Source organism: Betta splendens, chromosome 1 (genome assembly GCF_900634795.4).
Source record: "Betta splendens chromosome 1, fBetSpl5.4, whole genome shotgun sequence".
NCBI classification, from domain to species: Eukaryota; Metazoa; Chordata; class Actinopteri; order Anabantiformes; family Osphronemidae; genus Betta; species Betta splendens.
In genome coordinates, this window is record NC_040881.3 from 16,088,866 (window position 1) to 16,103,214 (window position 14,349).

Consider the following 14,349-nt stretch of genomic DNA (forward strand, 5'->3'; position numbering starts at 1 on the left):
TCATTATTTTGATCTATCTATCTCTAGCATATTCTTGGATGAATATACTGCACAGCTGAATCAAACACGCTGATGTCAGTCATGTTATATTTTTGTTTTATAAGTATTCGTTTTATAGGTTTTACATAAATCTTGACTATCGCTATGTAAGTCGGGGGCGTGGTCATCTGTGTAGCCCCGCCCCTGGATGGTATTTGCAAACATCAAAAACAGACCAAAATCCTGCTGAGCTGCAGAGACAGAAATCTGTTTTAGCCCTTTTTAGGCACTGCCAAACAAAGAACACGCAGAGGACTCGTCACCTGCACGTCACAGTGGGTTGCTGAGTCTAAACCCAAACGAAGTCCGTGCTACACTTAACGTCCAAACCCATATGAGACAGTGGAGAAGGGCACATGATGTATGACAGCGGCTGCGGTAGCCCCGCCTCCCCTCTCTCCTCCCCCACCCTCACCCTCCCATCCTCATCCCTCCCTGTGTCCCACTAAAGCGATTTCGCGCAGCCAGGGACTCGTCCCTGCGGTCACGGATGGCAACATGGCGACAGAGGTAAGGCTGATCTACTTCGATTAAAGCAGTCGTCTTGTCGTTAGAACCAAAGCGGCGCCGGCGCAGTGAACGTGCTCAGAGCGGCCAAACTGTGGAACACTGATGCACTTGCGGCTCACTTAAACCAGGACTCACTACTGTGCACTACATTATAGTGCCATCTTGGGCGTTTTTGCGTCCTACCGTTCTGGCATTTTAATCAGAGAATGAAGCCCGAGCTGCGCTTTGTGGCAACAGGAATGCGGCAGAAACAGCGGAGCGCCGCGCCGCCCTGCTTAAGATCTTCTGGGGGATGCGGAGCTGTTTTGTGTTGAGGCGCACCGTTAATCCGGCGACAGGCCACCGCGTTGTGACCACACACACACACACACACACACACACACACACACACACACACACACACACACACACACACACACACACACACACACACACACAGTTTCATTCAGCACCATGGACAGAGCCACTTGGCCCTGACCTCCCTCTCTGCTGGTACAGAACATACCATGTCATACAATTAACAGCAACAGTGTATATACTCTGTGTCACAAGAGGGGATGGTCTGTTATCGTCTGCCTAATCTTGTTCTCTCTCATCGATCTGTTGTGGGGTTGTAGTGAAATGCTGGCCCAACTCCCGCTAGAGTGAAGGAGAAGGAGAGGATCAAAGTGTGTGCGTGTGTGTGTGTGTATGTGTGTGTGTGTGTGTGTGTAATGTATGGCATGTCTAGCACTAGGCTCTATTCCAGCAGTTGACAGGGCAGAAAAAAGCAGAGACACTCAGAGTGATTGATTACACCTTGTCTGCATCTCCTCTATCATCCTATACTTCCAAACCAGCGACTGTTTGTACACATTACACAGTAATAGGTGCATAGAGACACAACGCAAGCTTTTTCTATTACATGGCATTTACCTTTATATACATATGACATTTCAATTCTTTAGTTCCACAACCTGCAGGAGTTGAGGCACAGCGCATCTCTGGCCAACAAGGTTTTCATCCAGAGAGATTACAGTGAAGGGACCACCTGCAAGTTTCAGCTCAAGTTTCCCTCTGAGCTCGACAGCAGGGTAAGAACAAGCACACAGTGACTCAGGACGTTTTCAGACAATAATGCACTTACAGTAAAAAGGATGTGGTTGAAAACACATCTCAGTATAAAGTAGTTTGTCGCCAAAATCAGGTATCAAGTATTCACCCTATAAGACTTTTAACTTCTCTTTGTTTAGTTTGTACTTTTACCTGCTACTCACTCGGTCCCACCGCGCATCACTGTGTCGGGCATGTGTCTCCAGATTGAGCGGACGCTGTTTGAGGACACCGTGAAGACACTGAACAACTACTACGCCGAGGCTGAAAAGATCGGAGGACAGTCATACCTGGAGGGCTGTTTGGCCTGCGCTACGGCTTATCTCATCTTCTTCTGCATGGAGACGCGTTATGAAAAGGTCAGAGTTATGACACCAAACACATTTCAGCTGTTTTCCTCTTCCTTACACTTAGTTGTCCTCGGTTTGTGTGTCAGGTCCTGAAGAAGATCGCCAAATACATTCAGGAACAGAATGAGAAGATCTACGCTCCCAGAGGACTGCTCATCACAGATCCTATAGAAAGGGGAATGCGTGTGGTATCCTTACTCACGTTTGTTTGCCTTGTACACAGAACTATTAGCATTTCTGTTTTTCTTTCATTCCATATATTTCCCTAACTGCTTTTCAACAGATAGAGATTTCCATTTATGAAGACCGGGGCTCCAGCGGCTCCAGCTCAGGGAGTAGCTCGGTGTCTGGCAGCACTGCTCGATGACTGGGCCCTTCCCAAAAACGACATCCAAACCTGGAAGACAATCTAGGACAATGACACCACTCCTGTCCCAACACTTACATCCAGAAACCAATCTCACAAAAGCACTTCACTAGTTTTCTCTTGTTAACTGCCATCACATGCTTCAATTCTTCAGGCGTCGTTTCCAGTAAAGTCCTAAAGTGTTAATACAACCATGCATCAGGATGTATTTGTGTCAGTGAACAGAGAAATGATCCTAGCTGGTAATACTTTGTGGGATTTGCTGCCTTCATGTCTTGGCTGGTGGGCAGAATGAAACAGCAGAAGGATGTGAGAGCAAACAAGGATGGAAGTGTTGAGACAGGAGTGAGGACCACAAACCTCACTAAACCTCATACCTCAACAACCACATCCGCACCACGTGGACCAGGTCAACCACAGCCAAACCCTGCCCATGCGAGACCAACCAGGACACTGGGCTACGCTCAGCAACGCCACCCTCCAGACACTGGCTTTAAAATATCATGTGTAGCACTGTCTGTGTATGCAGACTCTTAGCAAAGTAAGTATCACCCACCCAGAGCCTAGAGAAAGTGTATCGACCCTCTTCTTCACTCATCTCTGCTCAGTGCTAGCAGAGGATGTCATCCATCCTGTCCATGTATGTAATGTAGCAGCTCCTTCATCTTCATGAAACCTATCTTTAATTCATCCAACTTAATCTACTGCACAAATATAACCTAGGTACTAACCTCTGGGTTCCAACCAAACTCAACTTGAGAGATCAACTCTTCCGAAATTCAGATTATGCAAAAACCTGCTGTGCATTAAATGTCACAGTAAGCAGACAAAGGATGGGTCAAAACGTCTTCCTAAATCATCGTAGTGATTTGCACCAACCCTTCCCTGATTTCTGAATACACTTCCAAAGAACAATACCTGCCAAACACTGGCTCACTAATGTGAACATGTCTTTTATTTAGTGCAAGAGCCAAGTTTCATACTGCTTATTGTTTGATACACATATGACTGGTGTCAAATAAATACTGTTTCATCACAGCTTCATTGGCTCATCTTTCTTTGCACATGCTTGGCAAATATTTAGAGATATTAAAACAAATACAATGGATCCAATCAACAATTATTATATGTAGCTTTACTCTTGTGATTTCAGTGGTGCGTTTACTGCTAGATACTGTATTACATATTATCATAAGATATAGATTTTCTTTAAAGATCCCATCACATCTGACAGTGCAGAGAAAACATGACATTCGGTGCTAAAACAAGATGCTTTAAAAGAGAAGATGGCGACGGAGCGGATGCCCTTCCCAGCAAAGCTGGCCAAACGCTGCATGAATGGACAGAACAATGAAGAAGGAGAGAAAGGGGAAGAGCAAATCAATGTGAAAACAACACAAAATGAGTAATAGAGCTCAGGATCTTTAACACGCTGTAGTTCCCATCTACCACGGAGTATCTGCATTCGTTCTCCTGTTTAGTTTGAGCCTGCTGCAAACTCATCTTTAAAAAGGCAGAAGCAGCACAAGGTTACACGTGGGACCACATCAAGTGACTCAAAGTCATGAACAGATCAGTCATTCCTGTTCATATGAAATAATAATCTGACTCACCTAATGATGATTTTAACCGTTTATTTTTGACAGGTACAATAGGATGGCACTTAAACAGCATTAGAGGCAAGAGGATCGATGAAAAGTAATGGTTAAAAATAAAATAATATTATTCAGAATACAGATATTAAAACTACTCAGAGTAAACAACAACCTGTGTTAAAGTGCAGACAAAAAGTACGTTTAAGACCACGTTTTATGTAGCTACGATCAGCAGCAACTGTACTTCTTTCGGCACAATTATCCTCAAAGATCTGCAGAAACACAAAAATAAAAAGATAAAGAAGAAAACAAATTCATGCTTGATTACAATTGATTACAAAAATACAATTGTATTCATTCTTAACTTAACAAAAGAAAAAATCTACCTGCACAGCGGCCATTGCTGACAGTAAAACCGTCACCACACTAGAAACACAAAAAAGGAGGTCTTTCAAACCAAACATTGTGATTCATTTACAGAGCATGTACTAATTGTCCGCTATCTTATAATTAAACCCAAATTCAAGTTTTTTAGCGGTCTGATCCACGAACCTGTGCATCACTGGCGAGCATGGACGTCTCCCCTTGTTTAGGATACGCAACCTCCACCACTGAGTTCATTTCCCCAGGTTGAAGGATTCGTGTGATGGACCGACCATCTGGCCAGGACACCTCCAGCACCTTCACCTCATCACTCCCTGGGAGTCATTAGCACAAAAAGTCACTAAGCTTCACAGAAAACAGAAAGAAAACAATGAAACAATGATGATCCAGAACATCACATTTACAAACAACACATTTAAAAGTAGCACACACAGTTACTTGTTTGCTTCATTGCTGAGATCTCAACCTACAAGTACATGTTTAGTTTAGTTTAAAGGAAGCTTCAGTACCTAAACCAAAGTGTGCAACAGGCTCCATCTCACACAAGTACCCAGAACCTCCGTCAATGACACGCGAGTGGGCTCCGCTGTGGCGGGTGAAGGCTGTCACCTTGGCGCCGCGAGCAAAGGAGCCAAACTGGGTCCGAGGGATGACTCGCAGCCAGTTATTGGAGGAGCCCTGACAACAAAGATGACACGTCAGTGTGCCAGTCTGTGGACAGCTTATTAAGAGCAAACACACACACCTGTTTGACTTTGAAGACAGAGATCGGCTGCTGGGCGCTCTCTCCATGAGCCAACAGCAGGTCCAGCTGTCCATCACCATCCAAATCTGTTACGGTGCCACCTGTCCACAACACAGAGACAGATCTAAACACATTCAGTGCTGCTTTGTCAAACTGCATCTGTACACACTGACAGATATCAGATATTCCAGTTACAGTAGAAAGATAATGTAAATATATCATCCCTCTGCTCTAGTGTTCACTGACCTGTTCCTCGCCCCTCGGGCTCTGCAGCATCTCCAACATTGAGTTCTTCAATCAATGGATCTGCATCAGCTCTTCTGGAAACCCTATAAAAACCATACAGCGCTAGAAAAGATCTGAGAGTTCAAACTGAAAATGATTAGCTTACTGCTTATTGTATACCTGAACAGCCTATTAGCAGCATGGCCTCTATAGGCAATATTGTTAAAAAACACCTCCAAGGCCTTGTCGTTATCAAAGTCTGCAGCGATGACTGTGCGGATAGGAGACGGAGCAGCAAATTCTGCAGTTGCAACATTCTGCAAGGACAGAAAACAAGCGTCAAGTTGTTGTATTTGACATCTTTGTCGCTTTAGTTCTTTGAGCGTACACGGAATTTAGAGTCGCTGCCCTGCAGGTATAGCCTGTGTGGGCCGTTCCAGTTGCCATAAACGATATCCGTCTTCCCATCGCCGTTGAAGTCAGCCAGCGCTACTCCTCTGCCATGCTGGTACCGGTCCTCAACACCTTCACACATGCACACAGTTTTAAGGCTGTGCTGTTGACATTGTAGGAAAACAAACAACACTGGTTTTGTGGATAAATTATACTTAAAAATATATGAAATTATGTGACATTAATGACATCTAGTGGTGATTAGAGTTGATGTGGTGTTGGGTTCATAATTAAAGGAGAACTTCACCAATTTTCAAATTTCTGAAACATCTCAGAGGACTTTCTGCCAAGTGCTCACAGACTACAGGTGCTTCCTTTTTCTTTCTGAACCTGCCCCAGCAACGGTCGGGCTGAGAGGGGGTGGAGCTAAATGACAGGTAAGTCCAATCACGGCAGCTCAGGTGATTTTCAGGGAGCAATGCATTCTGGGTATGTAGGATATGGCCATTCTAAACACAACACATATTACTTCAGTTGTCCTTGTTTTCTCTAGACATAGACCATCAATGTTAAATGTTGTTGCGCATTTTTGCTGATAAAATGTATAATATTTACAACACATCTTGCTTTTTAGCGGTGAAGTATCGCTTTAATGAAAATGAATAGTTCCAAAATTTATTCAACCTGCTTGTCTGGCCACATCAGTGAATGTCCCGTCTTCGTTATTCTTAAAGAGGAAGTTGGGTCCATTCTCGTTATCACAGAAAACATCAGACCTTGCCTGGCTCAGGATTGGTCCAACCACCACGCCGCGCCCACCTGCAGAACAGCCAAACTTCATCCACTGATGTCAAATCACCACACACCCCTGCGATCCAACATGACCCCTGACCTGTGAATTTATTGACTCCAGCCTCAACTGCTACGTCTGAGAGAGCGATCACCCCTTTAGTCACATCACTGGCAGCCTCATCCATTTCTAACAGAACATGGCGACCGATATTCCCTCTGGCGTAGTTGGCCACATAGACTGAATAGCGGCCTGTACCCTGTAGAACAACAGGAGATCAATAAAGAAAGACATTTTTTAATTAAAGCACTGAGAAAACCAAAACAGTAGGATTACAAAGATGCTACAAATGAGTTTACTGACCTTCCTGTCCACACATGCCACAGAACGTCCTGCCATGTGATTAGCGACTCCACGATGCACGTTAAGCTCCTCACTTAAAAGATCCTCGAAGCGGCCATTTCGAAACTTGAAGAGCTTGTCTGAATAAGATGCCTGTCCTGCATAAAAACACATTTATCCCAAGAAAACATCACTTGGCTGCTAAGACAAAGGATTTTTAAAGGATATTGCTACTGGTATATTACTGTACCAGAGTAGGCATTGTTGGTGTTGAGAAAGTAGATCTCCTCTCGTCCGTCTCCATCCACATCACAGGCGGTTACTCCTATAGCATTACCTGCTGGGTCCCTCAGTGCATAGTATGGAGAGTTACTATCATCAACAGCAATGTTTAACAGCCTTTTCTGCGTGTGGTTGTACTTCAGAACAAGGTTGGGCCCATTGTACCTGAGGGAGAACATCAAAGAGCCCAGTAAACAGCAGTGAGCTTTTGGATCCAATAAGTCTTGTGTTTTTTACACTCACCCTGCCACCACCACTTCCAAATCGCCGTCACCATCCACATCCGTCACGGCCATCCCATAGTTAAGCTGTGTTGGATTGTGTAGCTTGTCAGGAGGAAGCACTGTGTGTGTCACCAGCTGCAGCATGGGTTCTGAGCTCTGGGTGTGGGACTGGTGCCAGAATCCAACCAGGAGGAGCAGCAGACCTGAACGTTGCATCGCTGCAACCACCAGGTTGTAGTGATGCACACAGCAGCTTTTAGCTCAGTTTGGTTAGTTCAGAACAAATATAGCGAATGATTAGCAAATGTGCTACATTAAGACAATCCTATTCTTCTGGAAAGCCAGAGGCAGCAGAAAAAAAACTTCCAGATCGGTCTCAGCTCCCACAGTATAGTAGCAGGCATTTTAAAGGTTGTATATACAAACATTACTCATGGCTGAACTTTTCTGTTTGTCTCTTGTGGGATTTGCAGGATAACTGGTGTGAAACATAACATTCCCAACCCCCCACATCAAGGATCAATACAAATACTACTAATATAGGACCTTTTAAACTGTTGGGGAGAAGGATGATAATCACAAAGCAGACTAAAATACAAAAAAACGGAAGGAAACGAAACGCTTCAACAATTAACAATTAATGTTTTGCTTATTCAAATATCTGCCCACGTTAAAGCTTTATTACTAATACTTCTATGAATGATTCAATTATTAATGTTAATGATGAATAATGTTAATAATGTTAATGACTTTGCTTCATAGGATCACAACCTAATAAGATGATTTAAATAAAATGAAGTGACAGCCGCCCGATCCTACAGTGTGCACATGCAGGAGTCTTTCCTTCCCTAAAGTCCTACCTGACAGCTTCACCACCCGTGTAACAAGACTCTGCTGTTGTTCACTCTTCGCTCCTAATTCTATATCATTTGGCCCAAACGGTACACCTTATACAACTTTTTTTGTTTTACGAAACAGCTTGTGTAATGTGAACGGTATTAGCCAATCAGCGAGAGACTATGAGAATAATGACGTTGTTGACCAATAGCCGACCTGCGCATCAGTGCGCATGTCAGTGCGGCCCAGATACCCGCTGTGCTTGTAGTCTTCGTTGTAATAGCACAGCACAATCAAAGCAGAGACATGAATATATGCAAGTGACTCAACATTACAAATAATGCCCACACACATCACGATTTATACAGGCGAATATTATTCCTGTGAGAAACGAAGACGACATAAAAAAACGTTTTCATTCAACAGCATGTATTGAATAGAACACGAATTCCCAGAGTCCCTTGTTCTGAAAGTTTCTTGCGTCACTGGTGCGACGAAAAGCTGTTTCCAAACAAACCAAATTCGGGTAAGTTGGAAGAGATAAAACTGTCCTGCTTCATTCTGTTTCTTATAGTATAAATTAAAAACTGTAATAAAATTCTTCACGTGTTAGCTTTAAATCTGTGTTCTTCGTGGACAGTTATTTTGCCCTCAACTAGACGAGATTTAGCCACTTATTGTTAGCCGAAGCGGCTAGCTAGCTAGTGTAAATGTTGGTTGTTTAAACTTCAGGTCTTTTGAATAAAGGGTACATATTACTACAACAAATCATTACAGGAGTCGTTCACAAACGTGTTTTCTTGTAGGAATGATGTATTGCATAATTTTCAGATTGTCTTTTTTCTGCTACCATTCCTCGGTGACCCAGATGTTGTCTTTTTCATTAAACAGTACATGATGGACATGGAACGGCCGGACGACTGTACTCTATCCCAACCTGCGTCCGCACCTCATTCTCAATCAAAGAGGCCAAATCAGGCTTTGTACGTCCCTAAACAACGGCTTCACAGCTCCAAAGACAAAGCTCACACTCCGGCAGAAGTTAAAGCAAGACCAAGGCCTCGCTACACAGACAAGGCCAGAAAGAATGCTAAGAACAAGAAGGACAAGGCCGGAGCAGCGTCGATGGCAGCAGCCGTTGATGGAGGAGATGCTGGTGATATGCAGAACAATGACAGCAAGCCTGATATAAATGAAGAGCAGCTACAAGATGGACAGGTGGTGGCGAATGGGCTGCCAGAATTGACTGATGGTCACCCAGATGTTATCTCACAGCTGGAAGAAACATGCCTTCAAGATGAAAAGGGGGAAGAGGAGAGCTGGGACTCTTTGTTTAATGATGATGGTGATTGTCTGGATTCCCACCTACTTGAAGAGGTGAGACGTTTGTAAATGTCTGGGTAAAGTAAATGAAATCCGAAATCAAGTACGTAATAATCAGCTGCCCAGTGAATTGCAATTCAGGCCTAGTGACATGGATACCTATCCTTTACTTGCAATCTCCTTTCATTCCTATGTGTGTTTGTCACTGACCTTTATAACATCTTCTCCCCACAGTTGGCCATTAAGGAAGGTAGAAAGAAGGAGTCAATCCAGGAGGCCAGGTTTGATTACTACAGCATGGACCGGGATGAAGATGATGATGACATTGACCTCACAGATGATGAACTGTCTCACATTGTGGAGATCTATGACTTCCCTCCTGAATTTAAAACTGAGGATCTTCTCAAGTTGTTCCAGTGCTACCAGTATGTATGACTTACTAATAAAATACTAATTTGCAGTGTCAAGTTTTTTTGTGACGATGTGACTAAGCATAAACAGTAGTAAGTAGTAAGTAGTGTGCAGAGTGTGGAATTATTGGACTTCATAATAAAATTAATTTACTCTGTATTTTATTTATCTTTTATTACAGACAGAGAGGCTTTGACATTAAGTGGATTGATGACACACATGCTCTGGGCCTCTTCTCAAGTCCTATATCAGGTTAGTATAGCTTAAACAGGATGTTCTGATTTGTGATAATATAAGTTGAGATAAAACTTAATCCCACGATGAGGAAAATTATGTTGTTTTCAGCAGCATTGAAAAAGACAGCAGACAAAAACAATATACAACACAATATACAGAAGTATTGACTGTGCAAGAAAAAAAATAAACAGCCAAAACTTTAAAATGTACAAATGAGGCACCAGCCTCTGCACAAATTGGTGAGATACTTGTCACAGTGTTTGTTCATGATTAAAACTGTTTCAGTTAAAACATTCAGTAACTAACTAACTTGTCCAATTTGTTTCCTTTTTACTTTAAGCCCGGGAAGCTTTAAGATCTAAACATCCACTCATGAAACTGCGACCACTTTCTAAATCCTCTTCTGCTATAAAGTCCAAAGCCCGTAGCTGCTCAGGTGCTCGCCTTTTATCATATTGCAACATTTTTGTCAGGTTTAAATTTAAATATTGTTATGAGTCCCTCATTATTTCCTTCTCTTCTTATTTGCAGACTACCTCTTGCCTGCTAAAGAGAGACCTCAGACGAGTGCAGCGCTGGCTCGCAGGCTTGTGATTGGAGCACTTGGAGTGAAAAGCACTTTGACCAAGGAGCAGCGTGAGGCAGAGAGGAGGAAACTCAGTGAGGCAAAAGGTGCATTATATCGAGATATATTCAACTATTGACCTTGGGCCTATTCATTGAGGTATACTGTGACTTATCTGTGATTTTACCTTTGCAGCCAGTGTTTCAATTCAGTGGTCTAAATGCAGATTTTTATCTTGGATGGGCAATAGATAATAACAAGTTACATTTGTGTTAAGCAAAATGATACTGGGAAGTCAGCCTATGCCATAGGTGTCCAATCCTGATCTTCGGGGTATCTGGTCCTGCTGGTTTTCCCTCTCTTACTGCCCAAGTTAATACGGATTACCTTGATCAGGTGTGAACAGCTGGAAAAGCCAACTGACACACCTGATGAAGATAATCAACAGAACAGGAATTGGACACCCCAGGCCTATGCAAAATAAAAACAGTAGGTCCTAGTTTTTGCAAAATCATAATGCCACCACCAGTGGGAGCTGTTAAACTTAACAAGAAAAGATAAAGTGTAGTTGGAAAAATGATGTAAAGAAAAGTTGCTCCTATCCGTTGCTGCACACATAACAGGCCTATAATCAGTATGGCAGCCATCTTCCTTCACACATGGATGGAATATAAGTATATAGGCACAGAAAGCCACAAATAGGTGTCGACTGAACAGCCAGTCAGGGCCTTCAGTATACAAACTAAAAAAAGCTCCTTTGTTCTCTTCAACTTTGTTCTGTCCTCTTCATTCAAGATCACACGAAAAGTCAGTGCAGACGTGCATCATGTACTGAACACTGTGTCCTTGTAAAAGGCGCCACGTATGGTTGCATCTAGAGATTCATTTGCAGCTGGAGTTGAGTCTGCCTCAGCTTTTCACTTCCCTGCATGTGGTGAAGACAGTGCTCTAAATTTAGGGCAGCAAATCACCAAATTGTTGTTTATATAATGGTTTCTACTGATTGATATGTTGAACTATCTATGTGTGATTTATCTTTCAGAGCAAAAGCGTCTGGCAGCCAAACAGAGAGAAGATGCCTGGGAGGGGAAGTGATTGGATAGAAGACAATCCCCCACTAAGTCTGTTAAGATTTTCCGTCTTCTCTGTGAAGTTATGTGGAAACTTCCCGAGAACGTCCCCCTCATACTAAATTCTTTGAGTCAAGAGTTTGGGTTTTGTTTCTCCTTCCACCAAACCTCTCAGACTCCTCTTCCAGTTTTTTCTGACACAGTTCATAGTTCGATCAAGCAGGTGTTGCACAGTGTTTTATTTGGACTCATTTTCATACCTGTGACATTATAACTCCGGTGTGTAGGGAAACAATGAGTCTGTTTATTCATAATGAAAAAATTGATTAGTTGTGTGTTTTTTTTGTGTTTTGTGTGGTTTCAAAGTAAACATTACTACTCTTTTAGTGGCAAAATTTTGTAGTAAAGTTTTTTCAAAGCTGAGAATCTGAGAAGACTGTTTAGGTTGATTGCACCTGACTGACATCCAGCCAGTTTTGTTTAGTCCCTATTCAGGATCACAATTATTCTCCCCATGTCTCTTCTGTTTATGATCTAAACACATGCTTTGTGTTGAGCTCTTGAGTGTACACATTTAGAGCTGCAGGAGTCATCTTTCCAAACAGAACCGATGATGATGAAGAATGGTTGCCATTTATGGTGTCAGACAAATGTATGTATGCTTTCCATGGACATGGTGTTTTTGTCCTCCTGTTTGCAGTAGTTAAATTGAAGTCGTACTGTATGGGCTTGATTTAGAGATAAAACGCACTGAGACACAGGAGTAATGCCACTTTATCCATGTTACACAACGACAGTGATGTGTTCTGCCACATCAGTGCGACTACTCCCTCATTCTTCCAGCTTAATTTGTCATCTAACAACATCCACTTAAGATATAAGGAGCAATTTTTAGTTCATTGTCAAAGCTACGTGCTGGCTTCCACTCCAGTGTTACATAGTCCTCTAGTACATATTGGGAAAATTCTGCTACACTGGGATTTACCACAAGTCTTTTGAAAACCCTTCAGATAAAAAAAAAAACAACTGGTGGTCAATCTCAGTTGGCTGTTTTTCTTTATTCCTAGAAAGTTGAGGTTTTCACTAGACAGAGGATGTTTATTTAATTACATTTCTAACCACTCAGCTTCTCATTCTCAGTCAATAACTTAGAGAAAGAGTTGCACATTTGGACTGACTGAACTTAAAGCTGTTAAATGGCCTCATGAGCATCCACTGGTTATCTAAGGAGTTAGCAGTTGGTTTAAAAGGATGATTCATTCTTCATATAGATAATTCACTCAGTGATATAAATAATTTGCCACGCAGCTCAGTGGAAGCAACATTACATGCCTAGTTTTTGTGTTAAGGTCTTTTCAAATCACTTTTTAAGTAATGGTTTGACAGAGTCGTATTTGTAGATGTTAAAACCTCATTCTGTTTTATTTGTTGATATCTCTTTACAGAGATGATATTTCTGTATTGTACAGCCCATTTTAAATCTAAGAAGTGATGATGTAATGTTTTTAAAAGATTTTTGTCACCAGTAAGGCAAAGGAGTAAGCAGCAAGACAAAGGAGGATGTCTCATGGTAATATATATAATACTGTATGTTGATGTGGTTATTAATTCCTGTGGCCCAGCGGTCATTAATACTCACATTTCTTGCAGAAATGTGCAATGAGATTTAAATGTAAGTACTCTAGAACCTGTTACTTAATTATTCTTCCTTGTTCTTTTGTCTCTTAATGGCACAACTAAAGTGTAAAGACACAACACAGCGTTGTCATCATTTGAGTGTGGATTGATGTGAGGCTTTTTACACAGGTTGTTGAACCTTCCATTTTGTTTTCCTTTTACATATTTTAAAGCTTTGCAGTCAGAACACAGTGCACATGTGACCGTCTGTATGAAGGTAGAACAGAAGTGGACCTCCCACACTTGTGCTGTCGTCTTACATCTCTTAGCAGCTCCTTACCATCATCGTGGGAGATCTGGGCCTTGCCCATAATCTCATGTTTTACTGTGGCTTCATAAGGAGGTGATGTACCACAGAGCAGTTTGCCGACTGTCTCACACACGATCATTAGATTAACAAGACAAACACAAACCACCACTGAGCCAGCAGTGGTTCCAAGTGCCAAGTCTGGCCTATACGTGCTGCACAGAAGGGCTGTTATATCACGGAGCACATAAAATGTGCATTGTCTCAACAATCTCACCACAATAAAAGACTTGGGGTGGTAGTGTGATGAGTTTCCTAGCAACACTGGCCACTGTTGGCAAACGTGTTGTGCAAACCAATGTTAAATGCAAACTATGTAAGCACTGGACAAGTAATGGTTCAGTACATACATAAATAACATAAATACATAAAAAATAAACCGTTCTACAACAAAACAGGCTACATTCAAATTCTGAATGAATAATACTTGCACATACAGTAACATGTCCCTGACCCGTTGAGCTATAGACTCAACTAGACCTCTGACGAATCCTTACACCTGCACATTTCTCCTGGTTCAATCCCCCTCACTGTCCACTTCATCCCACAATGACAGGAGCCATGGTGGGGACATAGTCAGTGTT

At 42.3% G+C, this 14,349-nt stretch overlaps 3 protein-coding genes across 3 annotated transcripts; 2 read left to right on the top strand and 1 right to left on the bottom strand.

The window, feature by feature from the left end:
* Window positions 1-341: 341 nt before the first annotated feature.
* Window positions 342-3,396, top strand: golga7ba (golgin A7 family, member Ba). The gene is made up of 5 exons (XM_029156986.3): window positions 342-549; window positions 1,497-1,622; window positions 1,848-2,000; window positions 2,078-2,179; window positions 2,275-3,396. The coding sequence occupies exons 1-5, from the start codon at window positions 403-405 to the stop codon at window positions 2,356-2,358; spliced, it is 612 nt and encodes a 203-aa protein (XP_029012819.1). The 5' UTR covers window positions 342-402; the 3' UTR covers window positions 2,359-3,396.
* A 579-nt stretch (window positions 3,397-3,975) lies between these two features.
* crtac1a (cartilage acidic protein 1a) lies at window positions 3,976-8,358 on the bottom strand. The gene is made up of 14 exons (XM_029156974.3): window positions 8,199-8,358; window positions 7,358-7,556; window positions 7,083-7,279; window positions 6,854-6,990; window positions 6,593-6,749; window positions 6,385-6,519; window positions 5,696-5,832; window positions 5,488-5,624; window positions 5,329-5,411; window positions 5,083-5,183; window positions 4,847-5,015; window positions 4,506-4,651; window positions 4,340-4,379; window positions 3,976-4,225 (listed from the first exon to the last, which is right to left on the bottom strand). The coding sequence occupies exons 2-14, from the start codon at window positions 7,552-7,554 to the stop codon at window positions 4,218-4,220; spliced, it is 1,644 nt and encodes a 547-aa protein (XP_029012807.1). The 5' UTR covers window positions 7,555-7,556; window positions 8,199-8,358; the 3' UTR covers window positions 3,976-4,217.
* A 119-nt stretch (window positions 8,359-8,477) lies between these two features.
* On the top strand, window positions 8,478-13,538 carry r3hcc1l (R3H domain and coiled-coil containing 1-like). Its single transcript, XM_029157712.3, has 7 exons — window positions 8,478-8,701; window positions 9,067-9,552; window positions 9,733-9,923; window positions 10,091-10,161; window positions 10,487-10,582; window positions 10,678-10,818; window positions 11,754-13,538. Exons 2-7 carry the CDS (start codon window positions 9,070-9,072, stop codon window positions 11,804-11,806), a joined length of 1,035 nt encoding a protein of 344 aa, XP_029013545.1. The 5' UTR covers window positions 8,478-8,701; window positions 9,067-9,069; the 3' UTR covers window positions 11,807-13,538.
* The last annotated feature ends 811 nt before the right edge of the window (window positions 13,539-14,349 follow it).